This window comes from Podarcis raffonei, chromosome 4, assembly GCF_027172205.1.
Source record: "Podarcis raffonei isolate rPodRaf1 chromosome 4, rPodRaf1.pri, whole genome shotgun sequence".
NCBI classification, from domain to species: domain Eukaryota; kingdom Metazoa; phylum Chordata; class Lepidosauria; order Squamata; family Lacertidae; genus Podarcis; species Podarcis raffonei.
In genome coordinates, this window is record NC_070605.1 from 75,997,094 (window position 1) to 76,017,825 (window position 20,732).

A 20,732-nucleotide genomic window follows, 5' to 3' on the forward strand; every position below is an offset into this window, starting at 1 on the left:
AACATACATACAACTAGGTGCATTGAGCAGCTACTCTCCCCCGATCAAGTAAAACAATAGAATAGAAATACTTAACTGAGCAATGCAAATATTTAACTAAGCAATCACATCGGTTCTGCCCCCCCCAACAAAAATCCTGCCTGTGCCCATGCCCCATGTTTGTCCAGACCTGCAGATCCTTCAAGTGTCCCTGTGTTCCAGAGAGTCCTGGATTTACAGAAGCCATCCCAGTTCCTGATTTGATCCCAGATTGTCCCACTTTTCCTTAGAACGTCACTATTTTCACCAGAGAAATGGGAAAGGGTATGGTAGGGCATCCTTATTTTCATTGGAGCATTTGGAGTTATGTGACCCCCAAGCCAAGGACATACGTAACTATACAACTTTTAGAAGATACCTGAAGGCAACCCTGTATAGCGAAGCTTTTTAATGTTTTATTATGCTGTTATATATGTTGGAAGCCTCCTAGAGTGGCTGGGGAGACCCAGTTAGATGGGTGGGGTATATGTAAGAAAAACACTGGGGCCTAATTTGAATAGTAGAGTGCATGATATCTGGTGGGAGGGGCTTTTGTGTCTTGCTCCGGAATCAGCCCCTCCCTTCCGTGTGTGTTCAGTTAAGAACTTCAGTTAAGAGGGACCAACTGCCGTTTCTTGCCTCAGACTTGCCTCATGGTGTTGTTTCAGTTTCTCTCAGACATTATGTTATTTTCTTACAGTTTTCTTTATTATTAAAACTTAGTTTACATTTATGTGAGCCACTTATTTTTCTCAAAGAAAAAGAAATTCTGCTGAAGAATGGTGGAATATCCTAAACTTGGGTGAGTGAGGGGATATTCCCAGTTTGCCATGAGGATTGATTTTGTTAATCATCCCCCCCTCCACAACAGTAAATATAATATAATAAATATAATATAATAAATATAATATAATATAATATAATAAATATAATATAATATAATAAATATAATATAATATAATATAATATAAATTATAGGACACCCCCATTTTCACCAGAGGAATGTTGTAGGATATGGACCTGCACAAATAAACCAGACCACCTTGCCCAATAAACCAAGAAAATCATTTGCTTGCTGTCTTGCAGACTCCTTATACAGTGGAACCTCGGTTTTCAAACATCTCGGCTGCCAAACATTTCGGAAGCCCAACGCCGAAAACCCAGAAGTGAATGCTTCCATTTTTGAACACACCTTGGAAGTCGAACGGTTTCCGCGGTGCATTTTTCCATTTTCACTATTCACTTTGTTGCCAGCCCTTTAATTTTCGGTTTTCGAACATTTTGGAAGTCAAACAGACTTCTGGAACAGATTACGTTCAAAAACAGAGGTTCCGCTGCACATTGACCATGGATTGGAGAATATCCACTTCAGGGTTCTGGAACTGCCCACTATAACCTTCAGCTGACCCTAAAAGAATGTACAGATTCTTTCCAATCAGTTTTATTTTCTATAATTAACCTCACTTTGAAATCCCATCAAGTTGGGCTTCTCGTCCCTTTTCAACTTCTCTCTCTCTACCCCCCCCCCGGTCTTATGGATTTCTTTTTAACCTCAGGAAGCCCAATTTGGATTATTTCACCTTCCCCTGACCCCTCTGGACACATGCCCCTCCTTAACCCCAAATCTTTGTGTGAAGACGATTCACTGACATCTGGGTACCATGCCAGACTCCAGATTTGCATTTTGTATGCATACTGTCCTCCTCCGCCATGCATGCAATGCATGCTTAGAAGAAATATTTCAAGACATGTGCTGGTAATAATAAAATACCAGAAAACAGGGAATTTTATTTGGGTGGGAAATGGCTTGGCTTTTGTAAAGCCTCAGTTTAATTTCTTTCTTAATCCTGCTTCCTATACTTTGCTGAGAATATCTGGACAATTCCTACATAAACACTTATTTGCATGTTGTTGAAAGTGAGTCCCAATGAGTTTATCAGGGCTTAGTCCCAAATGGGATTTCAGTCTTGATCTCAGCATTGGCCACATAGTGAATGGCTGGTTGATGACTCAATGGTACTTAACCTTTCTTGTCTTAAGAAGAAGATTGGGCCAGCAAACTCTAATCTGGAGGTTGCATGGCACAATGGGTACAGCCAAAAAGTGAGCATGGCCAACACACACGAGCATGTAAATGCACCCTATCTCAGAGCGCTACACATACAGTGCGCACACACAGAGATCACCCCTTCCTATGATCTTCCCCATGCTAAGTCCCCTTGCGGTGCCTTGTTATGAGCTCTCCTCCAGCTATTTTCCTTTGCATTACAGCCTAGCTCAGTACTGTGATGGGCAGGGAAATTGCACCCTCACCCCATCACTGCGTTCCTCTCCATCACAGCCTAGCCAGCATGATTTAACTGGCCAAGAGTTATCTCCCCACCATGGTGCCTAGCTCATCATTCTGACAGGGACTGTCTGGTCTAGGCTGACAATCTCTCTCCTAAATGATCTGCGGAAACCTGTGCTGACAGGTGAGAGGAAGAGACAACTAGCCTCGATGGCTATGTTAGACCACCAGTATGCTTCTGAATACCCGTTGCTAGGAATCATAGGTATGCTTGCATGCTTTTTGGGGGCTTCTGGTTTTGCCACAGTGAAAACAGAATGCTGGACTAGATGGGCCTTTGTTCTGGTTCATCAGGGCTCTTCTTGTGTTCTGAACCATCTCCCGAGTGCTGGCTCTGACAATCTCAGGAAGCACTGGAGAATGTGGACCCAGATGGCATCATCCCTAGTAGGGTGAACATTAGAACGTTAGAGTTGGCTAACCTGTGGCATTTCACAGGCTGCTGGGCTATAGCTCCATTCAACCCTTACCATTACCCCAAACAGCTGGGGGGTATGGGAGTTAAGCAACATCTGGAGGGCCATATTAGAAGATCTGGAAACTATGGCTTAGGCAGACATCCACTTTTTCTACACTCTGTTGTACATGCTGGATCTCAAGTTGTTGGCATAGCAACCACAACATTCTACTGATTGAAGAAGGGTCCATAATGCTTACTGTGCATGATTATCTTAGACAGACACTAGAAGAAATTCACATTTAATCTATGTAAAGTGCCACTAGGGCGACTATAAAATAGATATTGAAACTATTCAGATGACAACAGCATTAATCGAAGTACATCTCCTTGTCAACCGGAGCCACTAGGATACTCCTCAGGCAGAAAGAAAAGGCAGTGAGTGTATCTACAAACGCAATGACCATTTCAGAGGATGAGAAAATTCTTGCTGGCATTTTTCAAATAATGTGTAAGGTAAAATGGCATGGACCTACATATGTAATGAAAATGCAATTAAGTGGCTAACATACCAAAATTATGTTTGTAAATCAAAAAGCATACAAGAACAATTATCATCCAATCAGTATTTATGGTTGCTGCACTGTAGACAAATGTGGCTAAATTAAGGTGTGGTGGTAAGAAAACAGGAATTTAATTATTGCAATTAAAAAAGAAATGAAATCATATGGTCTAAAACAGGTAGTTTCATAATCAAGTTGTATTTTTATTTCAGTATGTTATTAAAAACTTGTACCAATACCCAATACTACATGCTGTAACCTTTTCAGAACAACCAGCAGTGAAAGGCGATGTCCTTGTGCTGTTTTTTACAGATAAATAAGAAAACCTTATGATGTATTTATTTAAAGAATGAATAAACATTCTGTTTGAAAATATTGCAATGTTTTAGGATCCTTGTATCAATCCTAGTGACTAGATCAACACATTAACACAAATATACGGTGGTCATTAATCTCAATGATATTGTTCGTTTTGTCTATATAATCAATAGTATGACTAATGCTATCTTGGCAATGCAATATTTATTACATTTTTATCTGCAACAATATTAACAGCATGGCATCAGCATCTGTACTTGAGGTGCTCTATTAAATTTATTCTGTGTTTAGCAAGAGGTTTAATGATGGATTTAATGGTACTAAATGTGGGGAAATGCCTTTGGCCTTTACATTTTCATGTGAAAATATATAAGAGAGAGTAGTAATTCAAGCAGTTACGCATCTTGTAAAGATTTTATCCTTTTAATCATTTGCACACAATATAAGATGTTATACTGCTGCAGTGTGCATATGGAAGACCATAAATATAAAATAAATTCAGCTGCTTAATTCGCAGAAACGACATATAATATATATGTGCTTAGAATAGTCCATAGTAAAATTGGTCCTATAGATTAGGATGCTTTGTAAAATAATAGGAACTGTAGCAATATCAAATTAGGAGAGAGTAGAATGCTACTTCCTAAAGATGTCTCAGGGAAAACCTGTGGGTTGAATCCAGCTGTGCCCCTCTACCAATCAAAAGCCCCTTCTGCAAATGGAAAGGTTGCCTGCAAATTTGCACAAGAACCTTGCATGGGAAAAGAGCTGAAATCTGGCTGTGTGTTCCTGCTAAGATGGATGGCTGTCACCTTGTACACCTCCTTCCAGCAATTCCTGCAGCCAAGCTGGTGCCAAATGTATTGCTCTGCTTTCCTTTGGACCACATCAGTGAGGCCAAGAGTGAGATCTTGTTGTCTGGGCAGCCCAGGACATCCATACACACTGCCCAGGCTTTTGCACCCTGGGGAGGTCAGTCAGTGCTGCTAACACAGCAGTTTGACTTCAACCCCCGAGGCACACTCCACTGTCTCTCAAGACAGCCAGGTGCCAACCACAAGAAGCCCCTGTTAGCACAATGTCTCAAGATACATACTATCGCAAGGCATTGCACAGTTTAATGCACAAGCTCTCGCAAAATGTCACAAGGTGCCAATTTATACTAAAACCATACTGCGCAAAGACTTGGTTAGCTCTTGGGAAACAGGAACATTAACAAAAACACATATAAGTGGCAGCCCTATTGGAATGTTCATGATGCAACCAGGCTGTTCTTAAATGTCTCTGCACAGGTCCATATAAACCATATAAACCCTAGACCCCATTTCCTCCCCCCCCCCACTCCACAGAGGATCACCCAAGGATCTTTTTCAAGCCCTTTATTTTTTCAGCTGAGCCACACTTCTATGTTTCCATTTTCCCCATCTATATTTGCTTGCCGTCCATATTTTGCACACTGCTGTGTAACTCTTGACTCACTGTGTCATTGGTTAAACTCTTCTGTTAGTGCTTTGCAGAGCAGAGCTAGTGGCTATATTATTTCCGCTCAGGGTTTTGCATGGCTATTGTTGTTGTTGTTTTGGATCCAAGCCAGTAGGAGTCTTGCCATGACATGTAATGAGATCCAGATGACAGCCTAGACCATGATTCCAATTACCTTTATGACTGTGAGCACAAATGTTCAATTCCCTGTCTGAAAACAAGTGCTGATGAACTGAGAAACAAGGGAGTATCATGGACACATATGGTCTAAGTTACAAATGCAAATGCAACTTAATAAAACCCTGATAGGTTTCTTCAAAATCCATTGGCTGGAAACCTCAATCAATAGACACAAAAGGAGGCAACATAATACAAATAACAGTACTAATTTAGCAAGATTAAAGAGCAACATGAACATTTTTAATGAGAAAGCAGACACCTTTGCAATACTCGCACCATGATATGTTGCTTAGCAACAAGATATAAAAATGATGTACAGTACAAGTGATTTCTTCCACATATGAAAGCAGCACCCTACCAAAGCAGCTTCCTAATGCACTCTTACAAAATAAAAATCTAGTGAGACCATTTAACACTCCATTTTCTGCAACATACCCTATTAAACAATCATGTGGGTTGTGTTGTTGTTTTGCTAATGTAGTAATACTCCGATTTTATTTAATGATTAGACAAGGGTTACGCAGGGACAACAGAGACAGCCATAAATGAAGCACCAACATTTCAAAAATAAATTCTGTAATGAGTATCAGGTCTCCAGACTTGATAAGTAAAAGTTCGAAACAATAATTTCTCTCTCACATTTGCCCTCAAAATCCGGCTGTTAAAAATATATATGCAAAGACAACTTAACAAAATGGTCAACATGTTATAGGACAACAGTTGAATGAACAGAGAGAGGGAGGAAAATAAGTGGGTCTACAGAGTAACTAACATAAGGAAGTCAGAAGTGCTGCTCCTGGGAATAAATTCTGTTTTAGCCTGAAAGCTCCCTAACGTGACAGGTGGAAGTAAATTATATCAGAGGCAGCTCAACTTCAAGGTGTTGGCTTGGCCATCTGGGAGCGGGACTGGAACAGCTGTCAATTAGACCTTGGAGTGAGCAGAGAAAGGTAATAGAAATTTTTGCCAGCCTAATTATAAAAGATGCTCTGCAGCCAAAACGTCAAGCCTGGAGCCAAGAGATAGTGAGGGGGCCAAGAAATCATGAACCTGATTTCTGTGGCTTGCGAGGCAGGAGAAAGACCTAAAGTAACTTTTTAACTTTCTGGGATTATTCTGTTTTGCAGAAATAGAAGCAGGTTACACACATGCCATACCGAGAGATCTTCAATACTTGGACTTGGCCCTTAACCGTATCTTACACTCCTTCAATCCATGATCATGTCTGTGTTGCTAGCACAACACCTCAGACATGGCACAAATAATTCCCCATCCATTGTCTTCAGCAGAAGGGAAACATTAAATATAAGCTGCTCATGGGTTTGAGACTACTCTGCTCATGTCACCAGGGCAGAGCATAAGCATATGATAGAATTCAGGACGCACTTTCAGCATACAAACACCAGTATATAAACTCCACACTGGGAAAACATAACTCAAATTATAAGAATGCCTTGCATGGGGCTATAACACTTTGGCCTCATATCGTTCATATTTAAAGCTTCAAGGGTCAGAAACAGGGAGAAAATTCATGCTAAACAAAGAGGGAACACTGTGCATAAAAAATCCTGCCCCCTTTTTTCTTCTGCTGAGGCTTGAACTCCTATTTACTGCTCCCCAACCTCATGTCCTGTTTGGTGAGCCACTGGAGGCTGCTGCTCTCTGCCTGTGTCTATGACTGCTCTCACTGCTCATTCTGGTTCCTTCCTTTGGCTACTTGTCAAGAGTCCTTAACAGTTGTCCCAGGAAGGCTAATGTGCAGCTTCTTCAGGTGTTCTGCCCAGAGAGATATGTAGGTGATGTGTTGAATGGACTCTCCTTTCTTCCCTTTGCTCTATGTGCTTCAAAATGGTGGCTGTGAGGAGTATAACTTGCCCGTAGGGATAGCTTCAGCCTAGCAGTAGTGGGATCATTGCTGGCTGTGCTATTGGAGCTAGCAGGCAGGGATCAGTGTGGCATTATTTTGCATGCTGCATAATGCTGGGGTGTATGTTGGGTCATTCTGCCCATTGTAAGATCATTGACTCCCTCCACATGAAGGTGACAAGTGGACATGTTTGCCAGCACAGTCCTTGACTGGTGGGTTTTGACAAGTGTTGCCAAGGGCACTGAGGGTGTGCCCACCCTTTGTGCCTTTTCTGTTTGTGTTTCCCTCCTGCGGTTCCAGGCTGAGCATGCGTTGAGTGCAGTGCCCATTCCATAAGTGTAGTGGCATGTGGTAGGTTGGCTTTGAAAAAACAGAACAAACCAGAAGCATGTTTGTTGCTGTTTCCCATGAACACCAGACAGCTTTGGAAGTGCAGCAGCTATATGTATTAGACAGAATGTCAGAGTAATATTCTAGGCAGGTACTTGCAATAAAGGCGACTAACAGCCCATTCTTAGACGTAAGTTCCATTGAGTTCAATGGGGCTTGCTGCCAGGTAAGTGGTTATAGGATTGCAGACTAAACGATGGGAAATGTTATCATGTTATTGAAAAATATATAAATATGTAAATGCATAAAGGCAAGTGAAGTGTGACACAGCTTCCTAATTGCTTAACATGATTCCCACTAGATGCATAAATTAGAGCTCCTATTAGCAGGACTATGAATAATAATCAGTTTACTTTCTGGCTTGTATCTAAATATACTTTCTATATGATTTCATCTTTTATTCAGTCAGTTAAAAGCAGAACATCTAATTACAGTTCCTATTAAATTTCTTTCTTCTTGCCACAGAGCATGTGTGATGACTGATTTTTTTTTTAAGGCAGCATTTTTAGCATATGGAAAAATCATGTTATTATTAATGCATTCCCTGATGACTCTACATTTCAATTCCCTTAATTATTTAGTCATTGCTGATTATGTCTTTTCACAATTCATTATCCCATTTCCTGCAACGTAGACATTTTATTCATTAAGTGTCAAAATGAAGGGCCTGACCTCCAGAAAGATAATCAGGAAATAAGTGGCAGATACAAAAGGTCTAGGTTTTCTTAAGTGCTCAATACTCCATCAAGACATACCATCTTCTTAGGAAATTACAGTGCAAGTCAAACATCATTTAAGAAAATATTAAAGGATCAATTGACACACAGTAAGTGCTGATTTCTATGAGTTCCCCCCTCCCAAAATATACACATTTTCAAGTCAAAAAGAACTGTAGTACATAAACACCGCTATCTAAGGCTTGTAATATAGAACAAAGTGGATAATTCCACAGAGCATGTGTGTACTATACTTTGTAATGTGTGTATATATTTCAAACATTTGTACTCAGCTTTTGATTTTGAGGAAGTAGCTAACTAAGAAAGCAATAAATTAACATTTTAAAACAGCCCTTACGGCATAACAACAAAACATTAGAGCTGCAGCAGAAAGTTACTGAATTCCACCGCTATTTTTGCTAATGGAACTTCCATAACAAAATACCCGATTGGGATTCAAACCCTGCTTTTGGTATTTCCAGTGAGCAGTTCTATTTTTCTGGAAAATGAGGTGCCAGAACTCAGCATCAACACATCCCTTGTTCTCTTATAATGGCAATGGTGCCCACCTGAGAGGTGCCGGAACTGAGTTTGGGCTGGAAAAAAGCCCTGCCTTGAGTCTTTTGACCTTTTCCCTCTACCATATCACAAACATTCCCTCTAATGTTCCCTCTACCATATCACTCAGTTTTGAAAGAAGATTGTCCTGGGATATGGGGATATGCTGTTCAAAACCAGCTTAGGGATGTAGATCTAGGTAATTAACACTGATGGACAGCATTTTCTATATAGGTAACTTCCTGGCACTTCAGTCCTCATCCAACAGAAGAAAACCTTGAACCAACATTGGTGGTGGTGGTAGGACATTTTACTACCCTAGCCAAATTCCACTGCATGTTGTGATAATTAACTGTCCCAGAACAAACCCATGAGTGTGATGTCAGAAGCGTAGCACTTAAAAACTGATCCAGGGAAGCAAGTCTCATTTAAAAATAACCATCATAGGGCCACATTTTACTGCAATACTAGAAAAGGAAGCCCCCTACTGATCAGATAGATAGATAGATAGATAGATAGATAGATAGATAGATAGATAGATGATAGATAGATAGATAGATAGATAGATAGATAGATAGATAGATAGATGGATGGATGATAGATTTCTTCTTGGGACATTTTATGCCCCATGTGACTTTTTTAAAAAAGGCTTTACTTGTCAGGAAATTTCATTGATTTCAACAGATTCAAAGCTTGCACTGGTTAGCTTAAATAAGACAAATATTTCTCACCATGATGCTATTTCATTTTCTTTCAGCTACGTGTGATTTCCTTATAATCTGACATACACTTTGTTATGCATTATTAAACAACCAATCAACTTGCCCCTATAGTCAGCACTGTCCCTCCTGCTTATTTTTCTTCCCTTTTGATAAATTTACTTCTGTTTTCTATCAAAGCGATTAATCATTTCAGCTAGCAGCATACTGTTGACAATCTGAGTCAATGAACTTCGGCCATCTTAATCTTCTCTTAGGTAGTTTAAAATATGCTCAGAATTCACTCACAGGCTTTATTTATACCTCAGTAGGATCCCAATTTTCTAGAATAAAAATGAAGTCTCCAAAGAGCACATTTTTTTGATTTTAATAGACTTCTTTAATGGAATTTTAAGGGAATAAAGACGAACAAACTGAGAGGGGCGGAATAACATATTCGTGCTTTTCAAGCAGAACAAGTTTTTACCAAGCTACATGGAAAGAATCCTGACCAGAACAGATCTCCCATATTGTAAGAAGGAAGAAAAACGGAAAAGATCATGTTTTCTTGCAACTTCTAGCTATATTATTTGAGAACTATATTTAGAAGTCTATCTTGTTTAGCCCACACTGCACTCTTGCTTCCTGTTTCAGGAAATATATTTGTAAATTATTTTGACCAACTCAACATCTGCTCTCAGATGTCTGACCTTGTCTCACTTTTAATTTTTGATTCAAAAATATAATGAAGTAGGATTGTTGTATTTGGCTGCAAGGCTTTCCCAGACACGCAACCTAATGTAACTAAGGAGATCCACATGTGGAAACCAGATTCTTTGTGTATATCACTTGCTAGACCAGGAATTACAGGTGTAAATGGAATGTGTATCCAAAGGAGCTTCCACATTGGGACTTAATATTGTAAACAGGTCATTTGGATGTCAGAAACTGCTCAACTTACCAGATTCTCCTGTCTTTCAGTACACATTGTATTCTACCATTGCTTCTAGAAGTTGCTTAATCTTATTGTTTAGAAGCTGAAAGTTCTGTTTATTTGTATTTGCTGGCTTTATTCATATGTCTTTCAGCATTATATTTCACCATACTGCTCAGAAGAGGTTTTATCTTTTTGTTATTTTTTATTTCTATATACCTTATTGGCCCAAATATAAGCGCACCCGAATATAAGCCGCACCTTTAAAATTGGAGGGGGGAGAAATAAGGGGGAAATACCTGAATATAAGCCACTCCATTCCTTGCTGCTCATGGCTGCATACTGGGGGTGGGGGTCCGCTGTGTTCCCGGCCTTGGGGGAGAGGGCAGGGGACTATGCGCGGGGCGGGCACAGCTTTGCTGTGCCCCTGGCACTGTTTGCCCCGCGCCGTAAGGTCACCAATATAAGCTGCCCTTTAGCTTTTCATGGTCGGAATTTGGGGGAAAGGTGAGGCTTGTATTCAGGCCAATACAGTAATTACATGTTGGTAAAATATGCTGAGTTTTAAAAAATATGGTCCTGACTTTTTACATATTGTCTTAGTTCACACACACACACACACACCATGTTCCGCTTCTTGTTGAGTGTGTTCCGTTTGTAAATTGAGTCCCCCACTGCTAATCAGAGGCTTCCTGTTGAGCTGTCGGCTGTTGAATCCCGAGCACCCATGCAACACAGAGGTGATATTTGGAGCTTTTGTTTTTGCTATTTTTTTGCGTTTTTGTGGCTTTTTCATTTTTTTGACTGTGACTTGTTCTTCGTTTTATGGGACCGACTTGTGACTGTGGCTTGTGACTATCTGGAACCCAGTTCAGCTACTGATTGATTGATTGATTGATTGTGTGACTGTAGAAATGGATAAAAGCCCTCCTTCCAAACAATGACTATCATCAGTGCACGTAAGGAAAAAAATAATTTTAATTTTTATCATCTACAATACTGTCTTATTTATTTTATAGTACAGTACATTGATTATTGCTTTCATTTTATGGACCAATGGTCTCGTTAGTAAAATTCATGTTAAATTGCTGTTTTAGGAGTTGTTTTTAAAAGTCTGGAACAGATTAATCCATTTTGCATTACTTTCTATGGGAAAGCACGTCTTGGTTTTAGAACGCTTTGGTTTTGGAACAGACTTCCAGAATGGATTAAGTTTGGCAACCAAGGTACCACTGTATTCACTTTCCCATTTATTGACATGTTGCTTCATTACTTAAGAGGGATGGGGAAGCAAGAGAATACCAGAACAATATGAATTCAATAAATGCCAAACAATTATAATGCACTGAAGAGAAATGAAAGCATCTTGCTCGCAACTTATACAAGAAAATAATAATTAAAATGTGAGCTTTCCATAATTCTCCTATAAGTGTAAGGTTTTCATAGAAGCCTCGTGTGTCTTCAATTCCTGTCAGTAACAATTGGATTTAAGATATTTGGTGGAAGGAAGTTAGAGCAGCAACAGACATAAATCATTTCCTCAGGTTAATGAACATACCATAAATTCCCCACATTCCTTTTAAGGAAAATGAAAAACCAATGTTAGGGCCTTGTTTTCGTTTGTCTAGCCTACAGTGACATCATTGTTAAGGAAGACTCTCCGGGACGCTATAGGAGAACATTATTCTCTCTCCAATGACAACAGAACAGCAGCAGGAAACTCCTGATACCATGCAGATACAACTAAATCCAGTGCCATCTAGTGACTAACCACATCATGACAATCATCATATTGCCCATGCAACATATAGATTTCTCGTTTCTCTGGTCTTTATATTTCAAACTGTTGGTATCTGTTATAGAATGCCTGGGAAGCACCAAGTCAGATCAAGCATTAATAAATAATAGAAGGATAAACTAGAGTCCTACCCGTAAAATTTCTTCAACGCAGCTGTCATCTCCTCCCCCATTGTCCTGTAAACAAGGAGTAACACAGATATACAGTGAGAAATGATGGGTCTGCAAAAATGTAAATTAAGTAATTTTTTAAACAATGTTCATTTTGTCCCCATTTCAATAAGTTAGAATCATTGCTTAATGTACTTGATGCAGTTAAAAAACACCAAAACTGCAGTTTAACTCTAAGAGTTTGGATTTGATATCCCGCTTTATCACTACCCTAAGGAGTCTCAAAGCGGCCAACAATCTCCTTTCCCCTCCTCCCCCACAACAACCACTCTGTGATGTGAATTAGGCTGAGAGACTTCAGAGAAATGTGACTGGCCCAAGGTCACCCAGCAGCTGCATGTGGAGGAGCGGGGAATCAAACCCAGTTCACCAGATTACGAGTCCACTGCTCTTAACCACTACACCACACTGGCTCTAAGGCCATAATCCATCAGAAGCCTTTTCTGTATAAGCCCTGTTGAAACAAAGTGACTGTTGCTATGCTTTACTCCAGTTGCACAGAATTTCTCAATAAATTGTCCCTTTCATCACAAAATAAAATGAATGTGGAATTAAAGGCCAGAACAACTTTTACTAAACAGAAAATGTTAAATTGTAAACATAATTTTACCTATTATACTCCTTTTCCTAAATGTTCATCAACATCACCTTGCACCAAGAGGAAACACATTGTACAACACAGCTGAGTAAGATACAGTTTGAAATTACACTGTATTAAGGGTGTATTCTGTTGAAGTAAGTATAGCATAATCACAGCTAAGAAGCTCAAATCAGATATAGGACTGACACTCTTCTTTGGAAATTAAACCAATGTCCAGACTTTAACATTCAAAAACTTTACTTGCAGAAACTTATAGATGAATTATAGCATAATATTTATAGTCAAGTGCTTATCCAAGCATGGGCTTATAGTTTCTTTTTCTAACTTCCAAACAACTATTTTCCTCTCTTTCCAAAGCTCAGCATTCAGCCTTCTGTGTCTCAGTTAGGCCATGCTTTGCAGCTCCTATGAGATCTCCACTTTTACCTTCTCCTACAGCTTTGTTCTCTTTCTTTTGAGCAGAGAAGAAGCACTCCAACACTCTATTCAACTTAGCAGTGTTCACAGTGGATTCTAAAACACAGTCATCTTGCTTCCTATAAAACTGAGTCTCTCCTTCGCTAGATAGCTCCCATGTGACCAACGTTAGTCAATCACATGAGAAGTACCAGAGAACTCTCTAGAATTCAGTTACCAGCCAATCCAATTTAAACACATGGTAGTGCATACAAGCATTTACAATTTCAATGATTTAAATTACTAGACGTAACATAACGCTCATCCATCTCTGGTGGGATCTTGGTGGATTGTGTTTTAGAGCTGGGGCCACTGCTTTTCAGAAGTTGCCTGAGTCAGAAGGACAATGACCCCAGGGAAATTTGAATTTTGCTGCTGAACTGTATATTGTCACTTTTCTGATGTACTGCATATTTACATGGACTTTCCAACTGCTGTATTGAAATATTCCCCAAGCCAAAAGTCTTTGGGTGCCCAGAACACTTTCCTGTAAAGATGTGAGAAACAACAACAGCTGATAACTTTAGATCAACAGCTTCACATCTGAGTTCTTAAACAACCCCGGGGTGGATGTCATCAAGACCCAGCAGCAACTTGTTAATTTTTAATTTGTCAATTAGATCCAGGAAAAGCAGTTCAGGCATGAATATCTGTCAAATATCTTTCATAACGAAGACTGCTGCAAAAAAATCCAGTTACTCTGCAGTCTTCAGTAATGTTTTCACACATTTGTTGGCTAATGGTCCAACCATCTTCTTGGCTGTTTTCTTCCTTCTTCTGTATTTAAAGACATTGTTATTGTTTGTCTTAATGTTTCCAGTAATATTTTGCTTCTTCAAAATAAAATTCACTTGCCTTCCATTTGGTCTACCAGTACTGTAAGTGTTCTCCTTCTCCCCACCCCTTCCTCATTTGGGCAAGACATTCGCTTTTTAAAGAAAGGCTTCTTGCTTCAAAAAGTCCTGCATCACAAAACAGTCTGGCTTCTAAAATGACCCAGTTTTCTGAGAGCTTCTGTCTTCCCCTCTAATTGACCTTTACCTGGCCAGCCTTTTACAGAGCTTGCAGGAGAGTGCTCCTGGTTTTATTGGAGGGGAGGAGGCTACTCTCAAGTCCCACAAGCCCTGACCATTTATTGCCCAGCAGTTTTGCTCTGAACCTCAAGATAAGATTCATTCAAAAGCTTATCAGTGCAGAGGTTCTGCTCTCTCAGCTAGGTTCAGAATGTTCAGAGACACTAAACTGTCTGAAATCTCAGAGGAAAATGGCTTTTACTGCTTTGTGGATGGAAAATGCCAGCAAGCACATTTTCTTTCCGTTCCTGTGATTTCTTCCTCTTGAAAAATAAAATAAAAGCTTCTGCTATAGCATGCTGGCGTGGAAAGAAAGTGCTTTCAGGTGGTACAAATTCACTCCATATTTGTGTGTTCACAAATATGACTAAAAATGTTATATAATGCTGGAGGATGCTGAAATATACTCGGAGTCGAGTGGATTTCATGCTCTTTATTCAGCTCAGAGTAGTGAGGAATGGAAGTTCCCCCAAAATGTCTGCTTTACATTATTTACACAATGGGCCCCACGTGATTGGCTAATTCTGGGATTCTCCTGTAGGCCAATCAGGTTGCGGATCCACTTCCACCTGGAGTTGGATTGGCTGGCTCCTGTGGACCAATCAGACTGCTGCATTCTGGATCCTATTGTTCCAGGACCAATCAGACTGCTGCATTTTGGATCCTATTCAACTCAGTACATAACAGATGCACAGTGACTACACACTGATACATCCCACTAAGAATGAAATTATGCATTTACCGGAGAATAAGATATCTTGAAAACAGTGGGTCTGACATCTCTCTAGTCAGAAGTAAGTCCTACTTAGTTTGATGGGCTTACAACTAAGTGTGCATAGGATTGGACTAAATCACAAGTATGTGTGTATAGGATGATGGCTTCAACCCAAACCCAAAGGGACTTACTTCTGAGCAGATCTAAGAACATAAGAAGAGCCCTATTAAATGGAGCCAAAACCAGCTTCCAGCTTCCTTTTTACACAATGGCCAACCAGATACTTATGGGGTGCCCACAAGCAAGATGGAATGCAATAGCACTCACCCATGGTTTGGTGACGAGCAACTGAAATTTGAAGGCATACTGCCTCCAGCAGTAGAACATAGCCATTGTGGCTAGTAGCCACACAGAGACTTATATTCCATGATCTTGTCCAATCCCCTTTTAAAGCCATCAGAGTTGGTGGTCATCACTATGTCTTGTGAGTGTAAATTCTGTAGTTTAATTGTTTGATGCAGTACTTTCTGTTGTCTGTCCTGAATCTTCCAACATTCAGTTTCATTGGATGGCTTCAAGTTCTACTGCATGCATAATCTTGCACACCTCTATCTTGTCATCCTCTACTTGCCTGTTTCATTAAACTAAAAAGCCTAAATGTTGTAACCTTTATTCATGGTGGAGTGACTCCAACCTGTTGGTCATTTGGTTGCCCGTTTGTGAAACGTTTCCAGCTCTACAATAGCGACCAGAACTGTATACAATATTTATTGCAAGTGTGCTCTCAGCATCATTTCGTATAATGGCATGATGATAATGGCAATGTTGTTATTCTCAGTCCATTTTCTAATGATCCCTAACATGAAATTTGCCTGTTTTGCAGCTGCTGAGCATTGTGTGAACATCTTCACTGAGCTATCCACTATGATCCCAAGGTCTTATTCCTGGTTAATCACTGCCAGTTCAGTCCCCATTAGTGAATATATGAAAGTATGGGAATTTTTTGTCCCAACACCCATTATACTGCATAGGATTGTACTGTTACTCACTGGTAAAGGTGCATAGGTTTTATTTAACATATAGACAATAGCTCTTCAGAGAGTTGAATACGATATTGTAGAAGAGTAATTGTCAATGGTCTGTGTGTTCAATATGTCCACAGAAAAACAGGTTCATATGCAAGCGCTGAGATGATTCTGGAGTGCAGACTGTTTCTTGTTACTAAGGCCTGGGATTTTTACACTGTGATTGAAACCTCTTCAGGTTAGGAGCGGGGGAAATGAAACCTCTTCAACCCTCTCTAGTTTTCCAGCAACATTGGAGTAATCAATTATAAACAGCTGCACTGATAATATTTCACTTTATAAAAGATGCCTGGGCACCTCCAGTGAAATGTTTTTTAGACATTCTAGCCAGGCATCCTCATAACTCTTTAACATTTTGCTCGTATAAAAAACACACATTGCAGTCCAGAAACAATAAGAGGAGATGTAATGGACTGGAACTGTATAGTTCTATTAATAAAATATAAGGCTTTTATTGTTATTGTGAAAGATTGATTGCAGAAAATCAATACTTTGTCACAGTATATTAATGCTTTTCTTATTTATTAAAATGGATGTTGAGCTGAACATATTCTCTTGCCACGCTGCTGGAAAATGGTCATAATTAAAACTGCTACTGCAGATTGCAGAGCTCATCCTGCTAGATGCTGTTGGATTCCTATCAGCACTCCTTGCACTCAGCAAAAGCAGGATATTCTCGAAAGTACCTAGGGCTTAGTTCCTTGCCTCTAAAAACACAGTCTTTCCAGAAGAGCCAGCTGGGCTTCTTTGAAAATGTATTTTGCATAGTACATTATCTGCTGCAACATGTTTATTAGTGCATTAATGCATGAATAATTGTTTCAAATAGATACCTATTTTTTCTGGAAAGTTTCCATAGAGGAAATTGGATCTTTTTCTCCTTGTAGCAGATAAACCTATTTGCACAGCATATTAGTGCCCAGCCTTAATAAAAACCAAAGTCCACTAGTGCTTTGCATTTTCATGTCAATTTTATGTTTCTATTTAATTTAAAATATTTATGTCCCACTTTTTAACAGAAGCTTTCAGTTTTGAACGATTTATTTAAAAAGTTAGCATTTAGAATATATGGTTACTCAGAAATTTAAAAAATCCTCATGAAAATTCTTCAGCACTTTAGTGCGCATTTCTCGTAATAAACACATACCTGTATGCAGCGTTGACTATACATTTCTGCGGGCAATTTCTCGTTATACAGTGCATTTTTGTATTTTCTCAAATATATTCATTTTAATGCACACTTTTACCAAATATATGCATTTTTGCAAACAGTGGTTGAAAAACTGCACTTAAAAGTTCAGGTAAGTGTGCATTATGAATGATAGATGTGTTTTGGTTCTCAAATTGTTTCAGAAAGCATGGATTTGATAGATTTGCCTCTAAATGCAAACTGTCAAAAAAGAACAATCATATGCACGTTGTTAACCCAGAACAGCTCCCTTAAAAGAAAATTCAGTTTCCAGTAAGTTTTTCTTTTTCCTAGAAAACCTGCAAAGATGCAGCTGTTCAGAACAGAAGCATATTGTGCACGTTTGTCTAACAGAGTATGATGCAGACATCTCACTGTAAAGGGCCAATGAGATTTCCAGTGCAATTCTTAGTTATTTCAGTGGGACTTGCTTATTTATTTAATAAAATTTATAAACTGCTTGTTTGTAAAAAAAAAAAAATGCCAAAGCGGTTTTCAAAATATAAAACAGTAACATCAATTTTAAAAATCGCAACCATACGAAATTTAAAATACTAAAACAGATTAAAATGATCTCAATTTCCTAAGCAGCTACATAGGCTTGTCTAAACAAGAATGATTTTAGCAGGCGCCAACAAGAGTGAAAGGGCTTGCTTGATCTCAATAAGCAGGGAGTTCCAAAGTGTAGGGGTTGCAACACTAAACAATGGTGTTATTACAAATGTGGGGCAAATGCAGATTAGTGGCTATCCTCATAAAAAGTTTCCCAAAGCAATTTACAAAGACAATATAAACACTTAAGCCCCCTGGTGTAAACCAACAGCCTTAAGCAACTAAAACAGCCATCCTATGAATACTTAGTCAGAAGTAAGTCCCAAAGGGTTGACTCCAGGGGTGTCTGTGCACAAGTGGGACAGATTTCCACTTGTACAACAGGACTTCATATTGCACTCTTCCCATCTGAAGTCTCCCACACCCCCTCAAAAACTGCACTGGGGGGGGGTGTTGATGTTTAGTGTTTAATGGAACTTACTCCAAAGCAAGCCTGAATAGGATAGCAACTGCATATATTCAACAAGCTTGTTTTTTCTTCTTCCAGAAAAAGAACAAGAACCTATTTGCATAGCTGTTGTTTTTCTGTAACAAAATGACACTTACAACAAAAGAGGACATTATGGAACAATTGACCTTTCCACAACACTGTAATGTGAATCTAAACACCAGCTAGTACTACACAGCCCAACTTATTGAAATAGATAGTTTATTCCACGAACCCATCCCCCCTTTTTAAAAAGTAAATTAGCAATAAATCAATAAAAGCTATGTAATGTGAAAATGAATTACATTGCTGTTTACATTATTTAACACCAAACATTGCTGTTTCGCGTGTTTGTAATTAGCGAGCTATAAAAAATAATGCCATAACTATGAACATAATGAGAAAAACTGTTTATAAATGATCATTGGTATTCAGTCCTACTGAGATGAAAATTATACGAACGAATGCAGCAGAAAAAAGGGAGTTAAGGCTAAGGCCGAAAAGCTCTGCAAGTCTCCTCTTCAGTTGGCAAGGAGGATGGGGGACTGAAGAATCACCTACTTCAAGAATCTGTGGGTATCACTGCAGTCTGAATATGGGGAAATTCCCATGGGCCATAGAAACTGCTTCCATCATACCTGCCTGGGTGGGGAAGAGGTGCCAGAGGTGGCATCCCTATGGAGGTTGAGGAATGGGCGTGGGATGTGAGGAGAGGGAAAGAACATAGAATAATGGAAGGAGAGTATCCGGGAAAAGCCAGGAAGGGGAGACAAGTCATTGCCCTTTTCCCCAAGAAAAACACTGAACATTTATCTGATGATGGAATACTTGCCATTAACAAGAACCCCAAAAGCCACAGGTAGTATTATCCAGTTTCGGAGTAATTTTCACCCTGGCTCATGCACTATTAAGGATATCTGGAAATTCTAGCATAGTCATTTATCAGTTACTACGATGGGGAAAAGACCTCAGCCCATTTCTCTGTGGCTATAAAAAAGCCCCTAAGAGTGTTCGCTTCATATGTTTAAAAGGTTATAACAATTAATAACCTATTAATCAGCTCTTGTTCTATCATTACTGAATAATTATAAAGGTTTTAGTGAAGAGAACAAATTTTATTATTTTACGGTGAATGCACCTTTGGGCTTGGATGGCGGTGGGGGAGGGGAGAATCTGTACTCTGCCTGAATGTTAAGAGCTTTTCTAATTAAATGAATCATAAATCACTGAATAGATGGAGTTCTCTGAACATAAAGAAAAATCTAATCATTTGAGAAATCGTATCAATATTGTCCATAATCTGCAACACGGATAAGACCACGGATATTTCCAAAGCCATCTTGAAATATTAAGAATGGACCTAGGCTACGGCCACGAATTCATAATAAAGAAACTATTACATAAGATTTATTTGGGGTGCTGACCTTAAATACTTTTACACCTGAAGAAATTCAATGCTCTCTCTCTCCCCCCCCCCCCTCTGATCTGAGCTTGAGTTCATCGCACAAAGGAGGCTGGAGACAAGGCCTTCTGATACCTGCTCCCAAATATATTTCTGTAGTTTTCACTGCTGGCCTGCACAATGGAATTAGAAGTTCCTTTCCCTCTCATGCTGAGCACTGGATGGTGAATAGTGAGACCAAAGCTTTTCACCAAAGCATGCAGGGACCTGCAGCTCAGCCTGAATGGTATAGACATAAGGTAAAGGAAGAAGGCCATACTAGATAGCATTACTCTGTAGGGGATTTTGTTGTTTGATCAATTAGAAGCCCCCTTCACTGGGCACCAAATGTTGTCTTTCCTGAGCCCGGTCAGGAACAGGTTAAAGTAGTCAATCACCCTTTTGAGTAGAGGAATCTGGACACCTAGCCAGAACCTGTCTTATTGGGGGCTTATGGGGAAGTTTGTGACTTTGGGAGGCCAAGAGAATGCCCATAGCGTGTCCACTAATGTGCCATCACTGGAAGTAGTGACTCACTTTTAACGCCTTGGCTTAAAGAAAGAAAACTAATTACGCTTAGTGTGAGTGCCCAATTACTTGGAAATGGGAGTAGATACATCCATCTGGTCCACTCTACATTCTGGCGAGGGGGAGTGTTAATTTGATGTCTGCTAGTCCACAAATCCTCTTAATG

General features: G+C 39.5%; 1 protein-coding gene and 1 long non-coding RNA gene across 5 annotated transcripts in view; one reads left to right on the forward strand and one right to left on the reverse strand.

Annotated features, from left to right (window-relative positions):
• AFF3 (ALF transcription elongation factor 3) overlaps positions 1–20,732 on the reverse strand; it is a 216,280-nt gene that overhangs the window by 109,205 nt on the left and 86,343 nt on the right. For 3 of the 4 annotated variants that reach the window (XM_053384184.1, XM_053384182.1, XM_053384181.1), the window contains exon 4: positions 12,401–12,445. The exons of the other annotated variant lie outside the window; for it this stretch is intronic. In XM_053384184.1, the coding sequence (XP_053240159.1) occupies positions 12,401–12,445 (45 nt within the window). The remainder of the gene's footprint in view (positions 1–12,400; positions 12,446–20,732) is intronic. 4 annotated transcript variants of the gene reach the window in all.
• On the forward strand, positions 670–18,898 carry LOC128411774 (uncharacterized). Its single transcript, XR_008329911.1, has 3 exons — positions 670–820; positions 16,447–16,547; positions 18,658–18,898. It is a non-coding gene; the product is annotated as an uncharacterized LOC128411774 (long non-coding RNA).